Source organism: Aquarana catesbeiana, linkage group LG01 (assembly GCF_042186555.1).
Source record: "Aquarana catesbeiana isolate 2022-GZ linkage group LG01, ASM4218655v1, whole genome shotgun sequence".
Taxonomy (NCBI): Eukaryota; Metazoa; Chordata; class Amphibia; order Anura; family Ranidae; genus Aquarana; species Aquarana catesbeiana.
In genome coordinates this window covers 546,909,291-546,933,914 of record NC_133324.1, presented here as the reverse complement: position 1 = coordinate 546,933,914, position 24,624 = coordinate 546,909,291, and the positions used below count along the sequence as shown (strand labels likewise).

Genomic DNA, 24,624 nt, shown 5'->3' with positions numbered 1-24,624 from the left:
CAAAGTGCTGTTTGGGAAGAGGGTGTGAGCAGGGAGGGGGCAGAGTGAGGGAGTCGTTCTGAATGGAAAAAAAAATCACAAAATGACACAAAATAATAAACAAAATACAAATACAAAAACAAAATATGAACATATAAAAATGCCAGTCAAACAAGGTGACAAAAAGGTGACTGAGCTATGAGTACTGTGCAGTTGAAAGAAGAATTAAGCAACAGTACATGCACTATTGTTAGTCCCAATTTTACCTGGTGAGTAGAGTTGTTTTACACTTACTTCTTGCAGCTGCATCCGCACCTTGTTAAATGCTCTCAGCCAATTAGACTTGGCCCTCGACATTCCTGTGCTCTCATCTCTGTGATTTGTGAAGACATAATGAATGTAATAATACTGGATAGGCTATTTGGCAAAACAAATAACAATTTTAGGGCAATAGTAATGTTTTAAAAATAGGAGTTCAAATAAGCTTCATGAGCAGGGCCCTCCTATTCCTTCTGTATTGAACTATATTGTAATTTTACTGTTCCCCTCTACATTGTAAAGCACTGCGTAAACTGTTGGCACTATATAAATCCTGTATAATAATAATATAGCATTCCTATAATGACTGATCAGCCATAAATTTATGGCCACCTATCCAATATTGAGTAGGTCCCCATGTAGCTGTCAACCAGCCCTGACCTGTGAAGGCATGGATGCCACTAGACCTCTGAAGGCAATGCTACGGTATCTGGCACCAAGCTGTCAGAAGCAGATCTTTTACATCCTGTAAGTTGTGAGGTAGGGCCTTCATAGATTGGACTTGTTTTTCAAGGACATCCCATAGATGCTCAATGGATTGAGATCTGGAGAATTTGGATGCCAAATCAACACCATGAACTCAATGTTGTGTTCCTCAAACCATTCTTAAACCATTTTTGCAATGTGACAGGGTGCATTATCCTGCTGATAGAGGTCACAGCCATCAGGGAATGCAGTTTCCATGAAGGGGTGTACTTGGTCATTGGTCAGCAACAATGTTTAGGTAGGTGGTACATGCCAAAGTAACATCCAACATGAATGGCAGGACCCAAGGTTTCCCAGAAGAACATTGCCTAAGCATAACACCTTTGCCATCTTGCCTTCTTCCCATACTGCATCTGGTGCAATCTTTTCTCCAGGTACATGATGTGCACGCACCTGGCCATCTACATGATGTGAAATAAAAAAGTGATTCATCAGACCCGGCCACCTTCTTCCATTGCTCCTTGGTCCAGTTCTGATGCTCACGTGTCCACTGTGGGTCTTTTTGGCTGTGGACATAGGTCAGCATACAGGCACCCTGACTGTTTTGCGGCTATGCAGTCCTATACATAACAGACTGTGATGCCTATTTTTTTCTGCTTTCAACACATCAACTTCAGGGAAAACAAGATAATCAATATTATTCACTTAACCTGTCAGTGGTCATAAAGTTATGGTTGCCTGGTGTCCATACTATTTTGCTTTAAAGAACTTTCAGATTTTAGTGTTTGGTGGACTTGGTGGACATTGAGTTAAAGACATCATTATACAACTTCTATACTGTCCATCTTGCCTTATTCATTTTATATTTTTCTTTTGCAGGTGACACAGCAATATAGCAATATGCTAGTTAAAGCAGTATTAAACTAAAAACCACAAATACAATATATTGCAGCTTAAATGTGCTGGCTGCATTCGTTTTCTCTGTTTGGCTTTTTTCACATTAGTTTTACCTGGTTATCGTGCCAGTAAGGCCCCTTTCACACTGGGGCGGTGGGGGCGTCGGCGGTACAACAGCGCTATTTTTAGCGCTGCTGTACCGTCGTTCTTGCAGCTGTATTCGGCCGCTAGCGGTGCAGTTTTAACCCCCGCTGGCGGCCGAAAAAGGGTTAAAATCACTCGTACAGCGCGGCTATAGCTGCGGTATTGCCGCGGTATAGCCGCGCTGTCCCATTGATTTCAATGGGCAGAAGTGGTTTAGGAGCAGTGAATACACCGCTCCTTCACCGCTCCAAAGAAGCGGTTTGCAGGACTTTTTTCACCGTCCTGCCAGCGCACCGCTTCAGTGTGAAAGCCCTCGGGCTTTCACACTGAACAAACAGCGGAGGCTGTTTAGGGGCGGTTTGCAGGCGGTATTTTTAGCGCAATACCGCCTGCAAACCGCCCCAGTGTGAAAGGGGTCTAACACTATTCCTGTCTTAGGGTGTCTGAACTTTCGATGCACTCTAGCTAACACTTTTTAGGCAGTTACAACTTAGGATAAAGTTTTACATAAATTAATAAAAGCTGACCACTTTAATCCCTGTCAGTGTTAAATGGTTTGTGACAACCCTCTAACTGCCACTTTTTCTGGACAGCTTGGTCTGTTAAAGAAGAAAAATAACTGACTTCCTGGCTGGATCATCAGACAAGAGAGAGCGGAAAAAAAATTAACATCTAAGTTAAGCTACAATATAATACATTTTTGTTTTGGAGTTTAATACCGCTTTAAAGAGAAAATCATGTAACAATTTATGTAGTAAATATTGTGCTGCAAGCTAACATTTTTAAATTTTCTTGTAAAGGGAATATGTCACAAAGCTAAAGAATATATCTGTCTCAAAAGTCTCAGATAGGAATCAAGCATTTTCTGACTCAAAGGTCACCTAATAGTCTCAGCATTGTGAATATTAGGCTATTTGCATTCAGTGTAAATAACATAACTGCTCCAGAATTAGCATGCAGTTTGTAAATCAGCAAATTGCTTCCATCAGAGGCCTCTGAGACAGGCATTTACTTTTGTGATGGATTTCCTTAAAACCTTCATGCTTCAGCCCAAAAGATTTGTTTAGTGGAGATATTTAGAAAAACCCGTCAGCACAGGTACATAGTACATGTTCATCCCTATGCATCTGTTATCACTTGGTGAGTCACCAGCTCAGAATAAGCACATGCATATCATTTGATGGGACTTCTGATAAGCATAGGCTTCTTTCTGGTTGATGATTCACTAAGTGTTGCAGAAAGGATGATGTCAGGCCAAAACCTACAGGCTCCTTTTTAAGGAAGCAAATTAGATCAGTTTCCAACAGCCCCTGCAAGCTTTTTTTTTGTATGTAGCCAAATAGTCTAAATTCCATTAGTGCAAGCAATAAAACATAATTACATTGATTTTTCTATTCAAAAAGTATATTTACTCTTCCTATCACTAGTGTACAGAACTCATCCCAAACTATTTTTCCTTCTCACCTGTCCATCAAAGCCCCTTGGACTACAGGTACTGCCTCAATCTCTGGTGTAGCGTCTGGAGTCCGCTCTTTTTGAACTGGAATTTCTGGGGGTGTTTTCTCTTTACTCTCTCCAGATAAGTACAATGTGTCCTCTAGCTCACATTTAATTTTTTCACCCTTATCTTCTTCTTCTGGAAGCTCATCATCATAAAGATCTCTGTCAGAAAGCTGATCCCTGCTGTCAGGGTAGCCACCTTCATCATCATCATCTTCACTGTACACTTCAGGGCCTTCGTCTCCTTCCCAGTTTGGGGAATCCTTTTGGTAGCTGACAGAACTATGACAGGAGTGATATGAGTCTCTGTCCCGTTCTTCTTCTATTTCAGAACCCTGAAGGCTGTCATTTTCGGGGTCAAAATCATCACTTAGCTGTGTAGAATCTCGGCTAAGTTCCCCAGAGGAGGCATATCGACTGCTTCCAGTAGGGCTAGAGAGATCAAAACATGGGGTAGAAAAATGAAAGCAGAAGAATAAACATAATTAAAGTACATCTCCCATCTATCATTGTTACAAAAATAAACTATCAGAATGCATAGATACATTTTTCCTGAGTCTTTTTATGTTATTCAGTCAAATCAAAATTTATATAAAATTAACAAAAAGTTAAACTATATCTGGGATATTTATCAGTGTTCTGTTTTGTGTAACTAAAAATAAAGTTCCACCTGTGTTGGTAAAATGTTTGACATTCCTTCATATCAAAATATTCATCCCATATTATATTAAAAGAACTGTTAACTACAAATATATATATATATATATATATATATATATATATATATATATATATATATATATATATATATTTTTTTTGGTGTTGGCGGTTATTGTTTTAAAATTCACTTAAGCTTAGTATTGAAGTTACAGGTTCAGCTTAGGGCCGGACGAAAAAAACCTGAAGCGTTCAGGAGGAGATCCTGTAGATCCTGTACTAACAATCCGATGCTATTGTGTTCAGACAGGTGACTGTCCCCCACCGTCAGAACACATTGGTCAGCGCTCTCAGCCATTGGTTGAGGGAGCTGTTCGGAAGGCGATCATTAAACCTTTTGCGGTCATACCCCTTCGACAGAAGTCGGATGTTCAGCCTCCTTCTGTCGGACCAGCTGCTGTACACAAAGGCAGAATATCAGCTGGTTTCTAATGAACAGGCCGATACCGCCCAATATTCAGCCTGTGTGTGCCGGGCTTTACTGTTAAATTACTAATTAACTCTGCTGAAAGTCTTTTCCAAGCATGTAAATAAAAGTTTCCCTACTGTTCTAGGGGCTGTGCATTTTAAGTCCCTGCAGTCTTTCCTGTTTTATCCCTCAGCCTTTGCACCATTTTTATTGCCCATCATACAAGCAGGTCCTGTATCCCCTAATAAACTATTATAGGATTGCACAAGAACCCGTTTTTCTTTCAGCATTAATTGTAGCATACAGTAAACCACCCAGATATCCAAAAACAGTCCCAAGCAAGTGGTGAGAAAAAAAAATATTTACACCTTACAGGCAACTGCCAGCAGTGAAAATCCCTACAGATTACACAACTTTCAAGACCTTCCAGCCAAAGGAGGTCTTGGCTGTGTATGCAACATTTACACAGTGGTTGAGCGTAAACCAAGGATCAGGTATTATCCCTGAATAATGGGGCTATCATGCTCATGCACAGTGTAAAGTGGAGACAGCCAGGAACTTACTAGAAGAAAGATAAGTGGATCAGGGAGGAAGGTATGTCTTATCCTCAGTGGGTTGCACTTACAGAGGTGGGGGAATTCTATTACATTTTTTACATTCTTTAGACTGTTACATACATCTTATTTGATGAAAGGGTTTATCTGCATGACTACACACAGACCTCAAAGTAATATATAGTGAGAACAAAACGAGTTATATATTATTATTATTAGTGTAGCTTTGACATTTGATGTGAACCCACAGGCTCTTATGGTTCCATAGCACATGTTTGCACAGGCTTGAGTCTAGTTTTGTGATGTATTGTGCATGTGCGTGCTTCTAAAAAGGACACTGACGTGTTCACATAGGCCACTGTGCAGGTGTAGAATTCATAAGAAAGTAAGTAGGATTTCTGTTCATCCTCTCTGGAAGCACAAGCTCGCCTTTAGTAAATCAAGCTCTAGTGGGTGGATTTACTAAAGGCAAATAGGTTGTTCACTTTGCAATTTGAGAATTTTACCTTAGCTTGGTGAATGAGGTGATGCTCTACTGACTTCCAGAATCAAATCATCTGATTCCTTCTTTCCAAAGTTTATTTATACCACATCAAGTAAAGGGAAAATTCCCTTGCAAATGTGCCTAATAGCCCTTCGTATATTAACCTCATGTGTGCACATATTAAAGCAAAACTGGCTTGAACAAGGGCAATATCTTTGCAGTGTATATAAATTAACCATCAAGAATATAGGAAAATGCAAAAATAGATAACTGAAAGTCTTAGATTGTAACTCTAATTGAAAATTTCCACTAGTAGAGTAACCACTGAATTACTGCAAACGCATCATTTTTTTTAGTAAATGGGCTTCAGTTCTACTTAATAACCCAGCATGTTACAAATTTCACTGACATGCTCTGTTTTAAAACTATGGCAACATTTTGACAACTGACAAATCACAGTTTATCAAATATACAAAATGATCTCGGAGTGGGTTATAGAGGATCCAGCTGTGTTCTTTATTTAATATATATTATATAAAATATATGCAAAAACAATTAAGATCTATGTACGTTTTTATCAGTATAGGTATAACTCTGCATTACTTCCCTTATTGTTTTATAAATTTGCAAAGTATCACAAACAACTGAACAGTGGAGCCCATATACCATAACATGTAGAAGAATTATCAGTAAATTGAAAAAATAAATAGATTATACACTGACCCCAACAGGAAAACCTTAAGCGCGCATGCAGACAGATATACAAATACACACCCCATGACAGGCCAAGTATAACTTAAAAATATTCTGAAAATTTAATACAGAAACAGTAAATTCACTGAACCTCATGTAGAGAAATGCTAGGATCGTAAGCTAAATGATCTAGTTCTGTATTATCTTATGCGGAATTGTGTTTTATTATAATTTTGCTAAGAATTTTGTAAAATGTATTAGCAGTACAAATATAGTTTTGAGTCTGCATAAACTGTAGTAATTTATATTGTTAAAGTAAAACATTTACATTATCTTGATAGACTGAATCTGTTCCTTTTCACATAAGAGCACTGACAGGCTCAACCCTGTATCAGAATGGATAAGCCAAATTCCAGGTTTCACTACATCCTCACTGAAAATATAATCTGATATTGGATTCCTCAATTTTTCCAGGGGAAGGGGAGGGCAGCGGTGGACACATCATAGTTTTTCACCCATGTTTCAGTCCAACTGATTGGGAATTTTATTTTTTTGAAAATATCCCACTTACGTGGGACCATTTCTTGTAGTCATGTAAAACTATGCTTTAGGAAGAATGTCCCAAGTTGTCCCCCAATTACACAAATGCACATGTATGATGAACACAGACAACCCATTAGGTAACAAAAGTCTGGGATAGAAAATCCAGGTTTCTTTTTTTTTAAATCTTTATAATAGTAGCCAGGGGCGACAGTCCTTTACAGTATACAAGTATAGCACAAGTACACATGACAAAATGTGTGCAAAATATTACAGTTTGTCCTTGGGAAAATATAACTTGTTTAACATAATATTAAAGGTATAGTCCAAATGTGTATACATTTGGTCTATCCCCGCAAAATCTGACTTTCTCTTCCTTTCATCAAGGGGAATAAGGTCATCTATTATTTACGCTTTTCAGTATTTTAGTTTATTATCACACTAAACAGTGTGTTACGCCACAGGATTAAACTGGGAAACTTTTGCTCTGTTCCTTAACTTCATGATGTTTGGAAGAATAATCTGCTTTGGAAAATCTCAGAGTTTTGTGTTGTTTTTTTAAATGTTGTCCTTTTAATTTTAGATGTTCTCTGTATGATAACAAATTTATGATATTTCTAATAAGATTAGTTTACTAATATAAAAAATAGACATTTGTAAAATAGTGTATATACAGTACATATATGCATATGCAATTCAAAGCAGGTATTTGCAAAACTAATGTTGTGATTACTACAAAAGCAAAGGTGTTCCCCTTCAAATACCTGCTGAGTAGGGATGAGCTTCGAGTTCGAGTCAAACTCATGTTCGATTCGAACATCGGCTGTTCGCCAGTTCGCCGAACAGCGAACAATTTGGGGTGTTCGCTGCAAATTCGAATGCCGCGGAACACCCTTTAAAAGTCTATGGAAGAAATCAAAAGTGCTAATTTTAAAGGATTATATTCATGGTATTGTCATAAAAAGTGTTTGGGGACCTAGGTCCTGCCCCAGGGGACATGGATCAATGCAAAAAAAAGTTTTTTCCATACCAGACCTTCAGGTCTGGTATGGATTTTAAGGGGAACCCCGCACCAAAAAAAAAAAAAAAAAAAGGCGTGGGTCCCCCCAAAAATCCATACCAGACCCTTATGTCAGCACGCAACCTGGCAGACCGCAGGAAAAGAGGGGGGGGACGAGAGACCTACTGATGAGCTTAAAGTTTATCTAAAAAATACAAAAAGAATTCTCTAACGCTATAGGATTTTGAAGAAATCTTCTGTGCAGGGATGCCTCATCCTCTTCCTGCTGAACTTCTAGCACTGAGGGGGTTAATAGATCTGAGTCTTCTGTGAAGCTGCAGTGAACAATTTCCCAATGGGAACTCGTTCTGTACACTGCAACATAAACTGTAAATGCGTGAGTCACAGGATTCTCTCCCCTATTTACAGATTGTTTTAGATGTGATGAAAAGTCTACAATGAAAATATTCTTAATGGAGGAGGACAAATAAGGGTGGTCTCCAATCCATTTGCAGAAGAGCTATTAACTTCCAATGCTGGAAGCAGCAGGAAGAGGACTGGGCATTCCTCCACAGAAGATTTCTACAGGATCCAGCTGCCTACACAGCTCAGGACATTTTTTGTTTTTTTCTGTTTTTTGTTGAACTTCAACTTTAAGTAGGTTTGACAGCAGTGAATACAATTTCCACATGAAATGCTGCATGCTGGCAAAGATTGGTACTAAGATGTGTTTGGCACATGTGTTTTTGAGGAATTTTACAGCATTCCCTTGTTTGCCTAAACTTTGTGGCCTCCAGACAGGCAAGTAAGCAGTGTGTGGGGAATCTTAGCTCAGGGGTAAATTGTACTACTAATAATGACATATATATGTATATACAGTATATGTACATGTGTGTGTATATATATATGTGTGTGTGTGTGTGTGTGTGTGTGTGTATGTATGTGTACTCACTTTTGAGAGATACTGTATATATATATATATATATATATATATATATATATATATATATATATATATATATATATATATATATATATATATATATATATATATGTGCGTATAGTAAGTATGTATGTGTATATTTATGTTTATGTATTTTTTTTTCTCCATTTGCCAGCAGCTTTGGCTTTTTCTGGTTGTTTAAGTCAGCCTTTGCACTGTTTCTGGTCTCAGCGGGCTGGTCTCTTTCTCTCCCTCTTTTTCACTTGTTCCTGCCCATTCAAAGGGAGGTGCTCCGGGCCCTCATGTCATGTATGAGAGTTTAAATTCAGTGGAAGGAACTTGTGTGGTTTGGTTCTGATGAAGAAGGTGTTACCTTAAAAATGCATTAGCCATAAAGGATCCCAGTGAGGTCCCCCCGCACTCTGGAGTGTGCCAAAACTAGGACTACTAGGCTTTAGATGAGTAGTTCAATGATCGATTTTAATTCACATCTTTGTGAGGATTATTCTTGTTAATCTTAAAAAAATGCTGTGGAATAATGCATTAGGCTGGTGTGCTCTCTTCTGTTTGTTTTTTGTAGTAACTTGTACTGCTGTCAGTGGGAGTAAAAAATGCATCTCTGGAATTAGTGAGAGGAATAGTGCACCATTATTGGCGTCAATGGGAGAATTAGTGCCCCATTGTTAATGTAAGGACCAGGAATTATGGCCCTTTGTTGGTGTCAGTGGGAGGAAAAGTGTCTTGCACCGGTGGGAGGAAAAGTGCCCCAAGGCAAGCAAGGGGCCGCAGTTTGGAGACCACTGTCTTAGAGCATGTGACAGGAGAATGCATCTTCACAGAGATAAATGTTGCTGCACAGGGCAGGAGAAGTGTTCAGGATTTGGGGGGTAGGTGCCTACTGAAGGAGGAGGAGATTGTGGTTTGGAAGATGGTGGATTGGGTGCTGGGACAATACTCCTGATGGTTGCACACTGTAAACTTTGCTGAACATTACATAATACTGATTACTGCATGCTGTAAGCTGTACTGTATGTTACATACTCCTAGCTGCCACATTCTGTAAGCTGTGTAGTACATTACAATCTCCTCACAGATACACTCTGTAACGGTACATATTCCTGACTAGGGATGAGCTTTGAGTTCGAGTCGAACATCGGCTGTTCGCAAGTTCGCCGAACAGCGAACAATTTGGGGTGTTCGCGGCAAATTTGAATGCCGCGGAACACCCTTTAAAAGTCTATGGGAGAAATCAAAAGTGCTAATTTTAAAGGCTTATATGCAAGTTATTGTCATAAAAAGTGTTTGGGGACCGGGTCCTGCCCCAGGGGACATGGATCAATGCAAAAAAAAGTTTTAAAAACGGCCGTCAAACAATAAAAGTGTAATATTCTTTTAAATTTCGTAGCTGGGGGGTGTCTATAGTATGCCTGTAAAGGGGCACATGTTTCCCATTTTTAGAACAGTCTGACAGCAAAATGACATTTCAAAGGAAAAAAAGTCATTTAAAACTACTCGCGGCTATTGCATTGCCGGTCCGACAATACATATAAAAGTTCATTGATAAAAACGGCATGGAAATTCCCCACAGGGGAACCCCGAACCAAAATAAAAAAAAAAAAAATGACGTGGGGGTCCCCCTAAATTCCATACCAGGCCCTTCAGGTCTGGTATGGATATTAAGGGGAACCCCGGCCAAAAAAAAAAAAAAAAAAAATGACGTGGGGTCCCCCTGAATTCCATACCAGACCTAAGGGTCTGGTATGGATTTTAAGGGGAACCCCGCGCCAAAATTTTTTAAAAAAATGGCGTGGGGTCCCCCCAAAAATCCATACCAGACTCTTATCTGAGCATGCAACCTGGCAGGCCGCAGGAAAAGAGGGGGGGACGAGAGTGCGGCCCCCCTCCTGAAGCGTACCAGGCCACATGCCCTCAACATTGGGAGGGTGCTTTGGGGTAGCCCCAAAAAACACCTTGTCCCCATGTTGATGAGGACAAGGGCCTCATCCCCACAACCCTGGCCGGTGGTTGTGGGGGTCTGCGGGCGGGGGGCTTATCGGAATCTGGAAGCCCCCTTTAACAAGGGGACCCCCAGATCCTGGCCCCCCCCTGTGTGAAATAGTAAGGGGGTACTTGTACCCCTACCATTTCACTAAAAAACTGTCAAAAATGTTAAAAATGACAAGAGACAGTTTTTGACAATTCCTTTATTTAAAAGCTTCTTCTTTCTTCTATCTTCCTTCATCTTCTTCTTCATTTTCTTCTGGTTCTTCTGGCTCTTCTGGTTCTTCCTCTGGTGTTCTCATCCAGCATCTCCTCCGCGGCGTCTTCTATCTTCTTCTCCTCGGGCCACCCGGTGACCCCGCCCCTCTCTGATGCATGGGACATGATGGGACTTCCCTGTGGCATTCCCCGTGACGTCACAGGGAAGTCCCGTCAAGTCACCGTGTGTCAGAGGGGGTGGGGTCACTGGGTGGCCCCACCCCCCCCGTTATTTAAGAACCGTCAGAAGAGGAGACGCGTCACACAGCGAGAGCCTCCCTCCATGCCAGCATGGATGCGGAGCGGCCTGGAGAAGAAGATGAAGAAGAGAAGAAGAGAAGAAGAGAAGAAGATGAAGAAGAGAAGAAGATGAAGAGAAGAGCGGGAGCCTCCCCCCATGCCATGGGTGCGGACCGGCCCGAGGAGAAGAAGATAGAAGACGCCATGGAGGAGATGCTGGACGAGAACACCGGCAGAAGAACCAGAAGAGCCAGAAGAACCAGAAGAAGAAGAAGATGAAGGAAGATAGAAGAAAGAAGAAGCATTTAAATAAAGGAATTGTCAAAAACTGTCTCTTGTCATTTTTAACATTTTTGACAGTTTTTTAGTGATATGGTAGGGGTACTTTTGTACCCCCTTACCATTTCACACAGGGGGATCTGGGGGTCCCCTTGTTAAAGGGGGCTTCCAGATTCCGATAAGCCCCCCACCCGCAGACCCCCACAACCACCGGCCAGGGTTGTGGGAATGAGGCCCTTGTCCTCATCAACATGGGGACAAGGTGTTTTGGGGGGGCTACCCCAAAGCACCCTCCCAATGTTGAGGGCATGTGGCCTGGTACGGTTCAGGAGGGGGGGGCTCTCTCGTACCCCCTCTTTTCCTGCGGTTTGCCAGGTTGCGTGCTCGGATAAGGGTCTGGTATGGATTTTTGGGAGGACCCCTGTGGGGAATTCCCATGCCGTTTTTATCAATGAACTTTTGTGCGTATTGTCGGACCGGCAATGCAATAGCCACGAGTAGTTTTAAATGACTTTTTTTCCTTTGAAATGTCATTTTGCTGTCAGACTGTTCTAAACATGGGAAACATGTGCCCCTTTACAGGCATACTATAGACACCCCCCAGCTACGAAATTTAAAGGGATATTACACTTTTATTGTTTGACTTTAAGCATTATTAAAATCACTGCTCCTGAAAAAACGGCCGTTTTTAAAACTTTTTTTTTTGCATTGATCCATGTCCTCTGGGGCAGGACCCAGATCCCCAAACACTTTTTATGACAATAACTTGCATATAAGCCTTTAAAATTAGCACTTTTGATTATTCATTCTCGTGTCCCATAGACTTTAACGGTGTTCGCGTGTTCGAACGAACTTTTTTCCTGTTCGCATGTTCTGGTGCGAACTGAAGAGGGGGGTGTTCGGCTCATCCCTATTCCTGACCACAGCACACTATAAGTTATGCTGTATGTTATAAAAGTTTGACTTCTGCACACTGTAATCTGTGCTGTAAGTTGCAAGTTGCTGTAAGTTTTTATTTAGGTTTTGAGAATAATATGGATATGTTAGAACTTGCTTGGGGCACATTATTTAAAGAAACATGTCACCTCACACAAACAGGGCTAAATGACATTGTGTCTGCGAAGGGCATTCCCCAACCCCCCGTATATTCACCTTACCTGGACTCCCTATCAACTACCTGTGCTAAAATCAGCTGTGTTGTTAATATGGGGTGGTGATGTCACTCACCCAACCCCCCCCTCCCCCCCAGGCGGTCATGTGAAAATATTTGGGCATGGCATTTTATAGATTTTAAGTCAGGGCACTGTCAAAGTGTCAGGTAATCTTGGTAAATGCAGAAGAACCAGTGACTGTGCAAGAGCACAGGAAAGGTGAGTACATGGTGGTCAGTGGATGCCGGATGCAGAGACACTGTCACTTTTCTATTAATCAGCAAGGTGACAGTGTCTCTTTAAAGCATATTTTTGTGGATACATAGACGGAGACATATAAGTGCTGTGCATACAGCAATAAGCTCAAACTATTTAACCAGGCTCTTTTAAGCCATGCACACTGTTAAGCACTGCACACTGCTGGCCACAGTATGCTACAGTATATGTGATGCAGTTTTTCACTCTTCTGTATTTCCACGGGTGTCCTTTGACTTTTGGAATCCTAGCAATGCCCCCACAAGCACTGTAAACCACTGTAGAGCAAGTGTCTCAAGGGTTACTGTAGGAGAATGGGACCCCTACATGTTTCTATATACAGGAGATACTCGAAAAATTAGAATATCGTGCAAAAGTTCATTTTTTTCACTAATGCAACTTAAAAGGTGAAACTAATATATGAGATAGACTCATTACATGCAAAGCAAGATAGTTCAAGCCGTGATTTGTCATAATTGTGATGATCATTATGGCTTACAGCTCATGAAAACCCCAAATCCACAATCTCAGAAAATTAGAATATTACATGCAATCAATAAAACAAGGATTGTACATAGAACAATATCGGACCTCTGAAAAGTATAAGCATGCATATGTACTCAGTACTTGGTTTGGACCCCTTTTGCAGCAATTACTGCCTCAATGCGGCGTGGCATGGAAGCTATCAGCCTGTGGCACTGCTGAGGTGTTATGGAAGACCAGGACGTTTCAATAGCTGCCTTCAGCTCTTCTGCATTGTTCGGTCTCATGTCTCTCATCTTTCTCTTGGCAATGGCCCATAGATTCTCTATGAGGTTTAGGTCAGGCGAGTTTGCTGGCCAATCAAGCACAGTAATCCCACGGTCATTGAACCAGGTTTTGTTGCTTTTGGCAGTGTGGGCAGGTGCCAAGTCCTGCTGGAAAATGAAGTCAGCATCCCCATAGAGCTCATCTGTGGAAGGAAGCATGAAGTGCTCCAAAATCTCCTGGTAGATGGCTGCGTTAACCCTGGACTTAATGAAGCGCAGTGGACCAACACCAGCAGATGACATGGCTCCCCAAATCAACACAGAGCGTAGAAACTTCACACTGGACTTCAAGCATCTTGCAGTCTGTGCCTCTCCATTCTTTCTCCATACTCTGGGTCCTTGGTTTCCAAATGAGATGCAAAATTTGCTCTCATCAGAAAAGAGGATTTTGGACCACTGAGCAACAGACCAGGTCTGTTTTTCTTTAGCCCAGGCAAGACGCTTCTGACGTTCTTTGTTCAGGAGTAGCTTGACAAAAGGAATACGACACTTGAAGCCCATGTCCAGGATCCGTCTGTGTGTGGTGGCTCTTGATGCACTGACTCCAGCCTCAGTCCACTCTTTGTGAAAGTCCCCAACACTTTTGAATGGCCTTTTCCTGACAATCCTCTCCAGGCTGCGGTCATCCCTGCTGCTTGTGCACCTTTTTCTTCCCACTTTTCCCTTCCACATAACTTTCTATTAATGTGCTTTGATACAGCACTTTGGTAACATCCAACTTCTTTTGCAATTACCTTTGGAAGCTTTCCCTCCTTATGGAGGGTGTAAATGGTGGTTTTCTGCACAACTGTCAGGTCAGCAGTCTTTCCCATGATTGTGATTCCTCCAGGAACCCTTTGCAGGTGTTATGGCTTAATTAGCTGATTAGAGTGGGACACTTGGAGCCTAGAATATTGCACCATTTCACAATATTCTAATTTTCTGAGATTGTGGATTTGGGGTTTTCATGAGCTGTAAGCCATAATCATCACAATTATGACAAATCACGGCTTGAACTATATTGCTTTGAGTCTATCTCATATATTAGTTTAACCTTTTAAGTTGCATTAGTTAAATGAACTTTTGCACGATATTCTAATTTTTCGAGTATCACCTGTATATACGGATACCGATTTACTAAAGGAGTTGTGTGAACAGTCACTTCAATTATTGAACTGTAACATGTAAATTCCTGTTTACTTAATTCATTTGCACATCATTGGATAACTGAAGTGAATATTCACACAGTACATTTTTTGAAGATTACCAACAACTCTAGTATAGTAAATAAGACCAATAGTGGTCACTTATTGAATACAGAATATAATTTTGAGCAGGACTTCATTTTAAACTTCTTTTAATTGATTTATAGACTTATTTTTGATTATTTATTTAGAAGATTGCAGTTAAAATTGTTATATTGCCATTTTATTATATGCACTGCTGATCAGCAAGAAACCGCACTAACATTATTTAATCTTTAATAAAGTAACAATGGTCAGTGACTTTATTTATTTATTTGAAGGTGACCCTTGCTGCTACTGCCTTACTGTATTGTTGTTATTTACCGTGTAATTTTTCTTGATTGGAAGCAGTACTATCCTGCTTTTCACATAAATATTCCTGTATGAAGGAAGTACATTTTTTCTGTACTTTTAAACCTAACTCTGTTACTCCAGTGCCAACGCATCTGTAATAAGTAGAAAATTATCTTACAACATTCTGAATCCTTCTCAAGAGCCTTGTCAATTACATCAGTTAAATATGTTATGGCCTGTCTTGGCATGTGCAAAGGACGAGCACAGCACTCTGCAGCATCAACACTGCAACATTTTGGGACTGACCCACCTATCAGACAGGTCTAGTGACTGCCGGCTCTCCAGAGAGTGCTGCCGACTGGTGAGGCGGCTTGAACCGGAGACAGACTCCCCATCACTGCGCCCGTTAGTGGCAGAGTCTGCGCTATCGTAATGCCTGCCATGCAGGGAAAGAGGAGACAGGTCAGAGGGGATCACACACACCCCTCCATCCTGCCATCCCACAGACATTAATGTAATAAGAAATGTTAACCATAATCCCATAATCAGTTAAAAAATAATTATTTTAAGACTACAACACAACTACTTTAACACTGCTGAGCAATAATGGTCTATCTCTACCTGACTGGCCGGTGATCTGAAAAATCCATCTCATAGCTTTGTACAGAGTCAGTATAAGAACCATGGGAACTGTACTGGTGTCTCACAGGATATTGGTGTACAGAGGCATTTGGCTGGCATGTTGAATAGTAAGCTGGAGGGATACTATTGCTGGTCTCGCTTCGGTAATCACTATCACGATCATCAACAGCACTGTCAGGATCCTCATTGTCTGCAAGATGAAAAAAATTGTATATTGGTTATAGATATAGTTGCATCACTATTGCACAGATGGCCACCATATTGTAATATTTCCAAAAAATTATTGAGAAGATTATTGGTATGACTGCATTCATGTGATGACAATGTGATGCAGCTGACCATGTGTGTAGTCATCATATACCATATAAATAGATGTCTACAAAAACAGGAAACTATCTTAAAGAACTTGGTAACACATACCAGTGGCTAATGCAAACAATAACTGAAACTGAGAATGGTCAACTTTATGTATACTAACAAAACATGTTTGAATATTTATCCTCCATGTGCAAACGTATCATAGAGCAAAACATTTTAATCATTAAAGTAGATGTAAACCCTAAATACATTACAAAAATTACACTTAATTTCCTACAGCACTGTGTATCATAAACAACTGCCATTTTTTAAATACTGGTTTTACTGTTATTTTGCCCTCTTTGTTGCATCTCAGTGCAGCTAATGTCATGCAGCCTTTGTAGCCACTTTGTGTTTACATGCATGCACTAAAATTATGACTGCATGGCACATCTCAAGAAGAGTTTTCCTGATGGTGACCAACAGTGGAACATGCTGGAACAATGTACATTGGCATGGCAGCTTGTAATCTCCTTTTAGAGAGTGTGTAAGAGGTTTAAAATGTAGAAAACCAATTCCGAGATAAAAGGAAGTGCCTGACATAAGGTCTTTATTGTAGGTTTACCAGGCATTATTTTAATAAAAGAAGATTTAAAAAATAGTTTTGAAATGATGTTAACAGGTTATAGATGATATAATTAAGTGGCTGAGTTTACATATACTTTAAGGATGAATTAGAAAACCTCAATCAGATGAGATAATTATACTTTGGTCTTTATGTGATAGTTCACAGTAACAAATTAGAGACCATGGGCCAAGCAGGTAAGCCCAATAAAACTTTATCTAAATGCATTGGTTTTACCTTGTGCAACCAGAGACTTTTCACCACCGCGACTGACTAGCTGTTAGTTTGACAACAGGGTCCTACTCTGTTCCTCAGGAGTGCGGAAAGTGGCTGCTATGTGAATAATTAAATTGTAATCTATTGAGAATTGTTAACCAAAGCCCAAAAAGGGCAGGTCTGCTTTTCACAAGTCATAATCCATAGCTTCATGGAGGGATAATAGGCCTTTTGAGGCTCTTCAGACAGGTAAGGAGCAGTGAGGCCAGCACGTTTATCTCTGGGCTATCCCTCTCTTGACAAGCTAGTATTAATATGGCAAGGGGTGCCTCATCATTGGGTGTTAGCGTCTGAAGGAAGTGGCTTACAGTTTCCTGGATTGCTAGAGCTAACAGCTGTTTGCTGCCACAATTAAAACAAGCTTTTTTTATAGCCTTAGCAAACAGTTTGGCTTTTGTTGTCCTACACTCCCGCAAGAAGGCTGCCTAAGATGCATTTTGACACTGTGCTGGGAGTTGGACCACCAGCAAGCAAGTATTTTCTTGCTGGTTCTCATGTTTCAGGTGTTACACCACCAACAAGCAGATGCTTTCTTGCTGGTCCTCATATCTTTGGAATTGCAGCTGATTAGCTAGAGCCAACTGTTGGATTTGTAACTCCTTAGTCAAAGAAGCCCACTCACTATTTAAATGTCAGTTTCATAAAGAAACAGCTTTTTATTTTGTATTATTTCTGCAGTATGTTTGCCTACATCTGAGCACCAGTTATGGTATTCGGAAAATTAAGGACCAATACAACACATGGAACACTGCTGGCTAGCAAACCAAGTCCTGTTTATTGCACAACTTAATAATGCCTTTGTCTGTAAAAAAACAAATATTTATCACAAAAAGGCTTTGGTATCAATAAAACTCCAATCATATGGGTCAATACTGAGTTTAATCACTTCACAGGTGCAGAACAACCCCAGCTAGAGAGAGTTTCAAGAACCCAATAATTCTCATATAGAATCTTTCAACATCCTTAGGAGTTTAATGGCCCATTCATACCATTGCAGTGCATTAACATGCACACTAGTGTTGCCATGTTGTCAAAAAATGCTGCAGGTGCCATTTTTGGCCTGCTTTGTTTATAAATGTTCCTTGTTTGTTCAAACGAGTGGATTTAGCTCCATGTAGCCCCTGGAGTCCCATACTTCAGTAGCCTGGTAAGTACAATAGGCTGTTAACTTTGCTAGGGATTTTCCTTTAGCTTAGTGAATGAGGTGAAAATTATCTTTGCAAGGAATGCCCTATTATGGGTATTTTTGCCAGGAAACTAGAAATAATTAGTATTTTCTTGCACATGAATGGATAATGGAAGCCATCAGCGCTTCACTTCGTTCATTAAGCTAAGGGGAAAATCCTTTTCAATTTCAAAACTCTCTTTCAAAAGTGAACACTGAACAGACCATTTGCCTTTAGTAAATTAACCCCATTGCAACAATATTATTGTAATGTAGTTTGTTAATTTCCTGTCAATTGATCTGCACAAAACTTTGCAAGTGAAACATTGTAATAAAAAAATAATTTCTATTTAATCTATATTAACCCTTAGTTAATCCCAATCAGTCATAGTTAACTAATTTACTGCCTTCTCCCCTTACCTATGATTTTTGCATATATAAACTTTTTTGTTTGTTTTTGTTACCTGTTATGGTTTTTGCTGTAAAAGAACTAGGAGTACAACCACACTTTGTTACCAGAGCACTTGGGAGCAAATGTGGTTACTGATATTAACCAAACATACAATATATATTAAACAAGTCCTGGTAAAATACAACATAAAGCATGACACTTTTACTTGGAAAGGCATGTATATTTATTTGGTATATACACATAAGACATCAAAAGGAATGTTTTAAACTTACTTTGCTGTTCACCCCAGCCAAAATAATTCCAGTTACCTAAGAGAAATGTTTATGAAGACTGTTAAATTAATCTGGAATACTTGACTTAACTAAAATATTATTATTTTCCATCAGAATGGGTTGAGAGTTGCACAAAGTGGTGACCAGACTCAACATCTTTTGTGTAGAAATGTCCTATAGTTTACATTCCACAGAATATCAATAAATTAGGGAAATAAATCCCATGGCAAAGGTGAACATACCTGAAAAGGAACTACATCCATTTCGCTAGCCAATACCGATTTCAGGGAAAGCTCATAATATCCAGCCAAAATGAGGAAAGTTGGGTGGAATTTAAAAAGCAAAAGGTGACCTTTTTATTTAGAATAAAGGATTACAATTTCTAACATAATTGAGCTGATTAACTAAATGAGTTGAAAATCTTTACTCAAAAAATCATGACTATTACATTAAATTATCCAATCATGTGAAAAGCATCTGCACATCACTGTGTATTCAAACTGAACAGGAAATTTGCCCTGCACATGATTGGATAAATGAAGTAAAAATTCACATGATTTTTTTTTCCGAAGATTCTCAATTCTTTTAGTAAATTGGCCTCTGCAATTTAACTACCAGTATAAATTAACTAGTGAATTGGCATATCTCAACAAAATATGCAAAATATCTTTATGGAGAACTGAATAAAGCATACCACTGCATTCAGATGCAGTGGTATGCTTTATTCAGTTCACCATAAAGATATTTTGCATATTTTGTTGAGATATGACAGTTCACTTGTTATTTTATACTGGTTTACTGATGATATTTACTGATATTTACTGATCTACTGATCTACAATTTACTTATGATAAACAAATATTTATAAGTATTCAGTTTTTTTCAAGTTTTTTCATATCATGGAGTTAAAAATTAATTAAATTTTAATTGTTTTTATTTATATAACTCTCCAGTGTAATAAGTGCATAGATCATTTGGACCAATTCTGATTGGTGGCCCCAATGTCCCATAAAAATAAACCCTATATGCTGTAGCTCCATCCCATTATAAAGTATTGGTTCTCCTGTGGGGAGGGGTGCAATCAACATGTACCCCCACCCCACTCTAAGCTCAGTGACTTGTCGCTATCATGAATGAACAACCAGTGCTGTTTGTTCATTCATAATAGTTAAAGATCCCTCAGAGGTTTTGCTCTGTGTAATGTATCTGCCCTGTGTGTGTAGAAGCAGATGCAGATTCAATACACTGAGCCGCAGCTCTAAATGATCTTTATTACCCTGATAGACACACAGCATTGTTGCCTGTGTAATCTGTTTTTGTGAATGGCAGCACGGGTCTTTGGAGTAGCCCCTGCTGCTAGAGGCTAGAGCTGTCAATTTCAAATCTGTCTCTTTTCTAGTAGCATTGTCGGATAAGGAGGGAAACCTGTCCAGCAACACTGCTTAGAGAGTAAGGGAGGGATTTGAACCAGACACTACATACACAGTGCCCTAGGGAATTAAAAAAATGTATAAGGATAGATGTTTTTTAAGGACATTGGAGCAGGATAAGACTACTAGCCTTTGTGTTTTTGCACATAATGGTTTGGACTGGGAAATACCCATGGTGAGAGTTATACTTACAGCACTGAGAACCATGAACAGGTAGTGGATTCTCCTCCTCTTCTTGAAACACATACTGAAAATAAGAAATTGGGAAAAATGGTACATAGGTTGTTTTAATGAACACAACTTCCCATGTTTTCCTCTCTCCTATCCACTGACTTCCAAAATAGATATTGTAGTCCTAAATTAGCAAACAGGTGGTCTCTTCACAAAGAGCAGCTTGCATCTATACCAAGTCCCTTGTATAGATCAGATGATAGTTATGAAACATAAATAATAATATGATTACATTTATAATTTATAATGGTTACAGTAATATAGATCATATGGATAATTTCTTTAAGAATAATTATGCCTTGACTAGGATATCCAAATTTATATTGACCTACCCATTTGCTCCCTAAGTAGAGACCACAGGAAAGGAATCATGTGTCTGGAGATTCTTGCAATGGCAAACAGCATTGGAATTTAAGCACTGCTGTGGGTGACATGTGCCAACGCAAAAAAATTAAAATATTTTAAAAATAAAGACACAGCAAGAAGGCTTTTTTATGTGGCTTCAAGAGCAACTCAAAAAAGTAACACACTACTGTAAAAAAAAGTTTTGCCACTTGCTGTCCCCCCTCCCTTCCTAAAACACTAACCTTGGTCCTGTGTCGATCCAGCACTGTGACCATCTACAGGTCTTCCCGCTGTCTTCTGCTTCTCACAGGAGGATCAGGCAACAGAGGAAGCCATTGGCTCCTGCTGCTTTCAATCATCCTGTGAGCAGAGAGCAAGGGGCAGGGCCAAGCCAGGCTGTGTGTGTGTGATCTGGTATACTCAGACAAACTGTTGAGTTATATTTCTGGGACACTTTATAGAAGCCCAAACTAGAAATTAGATTTTTCTCTTTGCTAGAGCAAATTGGATCATGCCTTCTAAGGGTTTTTTCCTTATTCTGGATCAACTCTGGGTTTAGGGTTCTTATGCCGCGTACACACGAGCAGACTTGGTCCGGCGGACCGGAGTCCGTCGGATAATTCAATCGTGTGTGGGCTCTAGCTGACTTTTTTTTCCCAAAAGTTCGACGAACCTAGAAATGAAACATGTTTCAAATCTTTCCAACGGACTCAAGTCCGGTCGAAAAGTCCGCTCGTCTGTATGCTAGTCTGACGGACAAAAACCGACGCTAGGGCAGCTATTGGCTACTAGCTATGAACTTCCTTGTTTTAGTCTGGTCGTACGTCATCATGTACGAATCCGTCGGACTTTGGTTGATCGTGTGTAGGCAAGTCCGTTCATTCGGAAAGTCCGTCGGAAAGTCCGTCAAAGTCCGCCAGACCTAGTCCGTCGAAAAGTCCGCCCGTGTGTACGCGGCATTAGAGTGCAAAGGTAATAATGTATTTATTTTTATTTAACTTGATGTAAGTGTGTCTTTTTTTCAACCCGACTAACTATACTAAAAAACTATGTTTGGGCCATTCTATGAGTTCAAAGCAGCAGCAGCAGAGATAAATATTAAAGTAGAACTGCAGGCAAAACCTTTTTTTTTCTTTTTGTATAAAGTAAGGGAGGGTTATAACCAGTGCTGTCCCTGTGTTGAATCTGTTGTTACCATTGAGGCGATCCTTGGAGTCCTGGACTCTGCACCGATTTGTATAAGATTATCCCTTACCATCATTAAGGAGTCAGTTGAGCCTTGTCTCCCTTGTATCCTATCTGGTTTCCTATCTGAGGTCTCTCACTTGGACATACATTCCTCTATTCTATTGTATTTATTAATGCATCTTGAAGTATGAAAGTTGAAGTTGAAAAGCGTTGAGGTTATCTTGTTGCCATCTGAATGACACCCTAATGGATGGTACTTCATATGATACAGAGCTTTACTGCATTAATTGTTATATACTCTTGATGTGTGGTAATTTTTAATCGTTGTCAAAAATATGTATATTTTACAACATTTTCTTTTATTAGTCATTTTGGTACCACTAAAGTCCCACCTGCTTTCCCCTTTTTGAGTAATTACAGTCCAGTAGGGATGAGGTACCATTTATGACACAGATTGGGATTTAGCAACAAGCATAGGGTTACAAACCCTGTAAGGTTTATTTTTGTCATCTGTGTCCCATTAAGGAGATTTTCCTTCGCTTCTTGTCTCATAGCAAAAACAAGAAGTGAGAGAAAATTCCTTTAAAGTGAGGGAATCCCAAGTTGTCATCAGGGTCACCAGAACTAGAGTCCCCATATCTTCACTATCCTGCGCTGGGGACAACCTTTTACTTTCGGTGATAATGATAAACATGACATATATAGGGGGTGAATCTCCCTAACAGGGGCACAGACAACAATAAAAAACTGATGTGTTCTCAAACCTCTCCACTATATCCAAAACTTAAAAAAGTTTTGCCTTTAGTTATGCTTTAATGGTCATCTGAAATTAATACTCATTTTAAAGTAAGTCTGTACAAAAGTCAAAGTAAATTTAGTACTAAGTGCAGATACCACATACTTTTTCATTACCATTCAGAGCATCCATGGGGACCAGAACCCTCTGAACGTGAGCTCAGACCTGCCTATATTTGTCTCTTGCTTCTCACTATTGGTCCATTACTATATTGGCAGCCCCGTGTTTCACTCTGCTTTCCTTCATCGGCTGTGTTCTAGACTGTGTCCCACAATTACAGTGTGTGACATACCTGGCTACAGTGGGCAATGACACAAGACTTTCATCAGTGCAGGACCACCACGACAGCTCACCTGATCACTGCTGTTACTTGTAAACATAGAAACTGGCAGAGAAAGTCTTCCATTGCTAATATTCCCTCTGACTCTGACTGGTAAGATCATAAAGCAGAGCACAGCAGAGGAAATGGGTAGCATGGGCATTAGTTGTGACATTGGGTTACATGCTCTGTCATTACATAAAATTGGAAAACTTGAAATGCAACCTGTTGCTCCACTGAGCATTAGTGCTCTTTCTCCCAGTGAGCACCAATCTGTTTTTTTTCCACTGATATCAAGATTGGTCACACTGATCACCAACGCTGGTGATCCCACTGACCACAGATAGCAGGCATTTTTATCCTGACACTAACAACAGGCATTTTTTCCTCCTACTGTCCACAGATGGTGGAAATTTTTTCCTTTTACTGACCACAGATGTTGGACATTTTTTTCCTCCCACCTTTTTTCCTGCTACTGACCACAGAGCCAAGGCATCCTTTTTCTCTACTGACCAGCAACATAAAGGTCACTATGACACAAGGGCACTGCATTCTATATGTTGTGTTTTACAGTAAATTGTGCTGACTGCCCTACTGTATACTGTATACATGTTGTTCATTACCATACGCCAGTTTCTGACTATTGCATCTTTTAAGGTAGGATCCAAAAGTTTTTAGTTCTCTGCCCATAATTTGTTATATTTTTCCAAACATTTAATATTGATTTATATGTGTCTGTAAAAACTTTCAATTGTACTATAGATGATAGTTAAATGTACAGTATACTGTATGTAGATTCCTCTAGGTGCGTGTATTTAACACTCAGCTTCTGTTCGTTTGTTAGTTGTACCACTATTTCTATTACAGCTATTTGTACCTTAAAGATGACATCAATGTATTGCTATTTTATACAGCTTGGACCAATGTAACTATACATATACCATACCTGGCTGATGCCTCTGAAAATTGAAAATCACTAAAGTAGACACAGCTACTCCAGTGACCTCTATTTGCTTTCTGCTCCCACACCAAGCAGCTACTCTGTTGTATTCTGAACACAAGAAGTTGGTTGTTTGGCTTTGGTGCCATTCAGACAATGCTTTGTGGAAGAACACAAGTTCACTGCTCAGACTCTCCGTCTCATCCAATCAGAGTGCGCTATGCTTTCATTCAAATAATGCAAAACAAAGCATTTTCTGAACGGTGCACTGGTATGGTATAAGTATCAGTGCTGTGTCTTGGCCTAGGCCGACAAGGCCCAGGGGTAGAGCGGCACTTTGGGGGGGTGGCATAAAAGCCGCCCCCCCCGAACAAAAAAAGCCCCCCTCCCCCCGCTCCCGAGTAAGCCCATTCACTGAGAATTTGACAGAACACCGGAGTTGCTGGCTGCAGCGTTCGGAGAGCGTCTCTCTCATAGAGCGTGTGGTGACAGTTCCGCCCTCCTCTCTACACAGACGGAAGAGCAGAGAGAAAGAGCTGGTCAGTTTCTCTTCCTGTGTTGTGTCCCCAGGT

General features: G+C 40.0%; 1 protein-coding gene across 14 annotated transcripts in view; it reads right to left on the bottom strand.

The window, feature by feature from the left end:
• Nucleotides 1-24,624, bottom strand: part of UNC13A (unc-13 homolog A) — a 359,756-nt gene that overhangs the window by 225,994 nt on the left and 109,138 nt on the right. For 6 of the 14 annotated variants that reach the window (XM_073595322.1, XM_073595338.1, XM_073595334.1 and 3 more), the window contains exons 7-12: nucleotides 20,426-20,480; nucleotides 18,804-18,839; nucleotides 15,736-15,946; nucleotides 15,425-15,550; nucleotides 3,229-3,696; nucleotides 274-352 (exon numbers count right to left, since the gene is read on the bottom strand). In XM_073595322.1, coding sequence (XP_073451423.1) covers nucleotides 274-352; nucleotides 3,229-3,696; nucleotides 15,425-15,550; nucleotides 15,736-15,946; nucleotides 18,804-18,839; nucleotides 20,426-20,480 — 975 coding nt within the window. The remainder of the gene's footprint in view (nucleotides 1-273; nucleotides 353-3,228; nucleotides 3,697-15,424; nucleotides 15,551-15,735; nucleotides 15,947-18,803; nucleotides 18,840-20,425; nucleotides 20,481-24,624) is intronic. The other 8 variants (XM_073595362.1, XM_073595377.1, XM_073595386.1 and 5 more) reach the window with 3 other exon arrangements.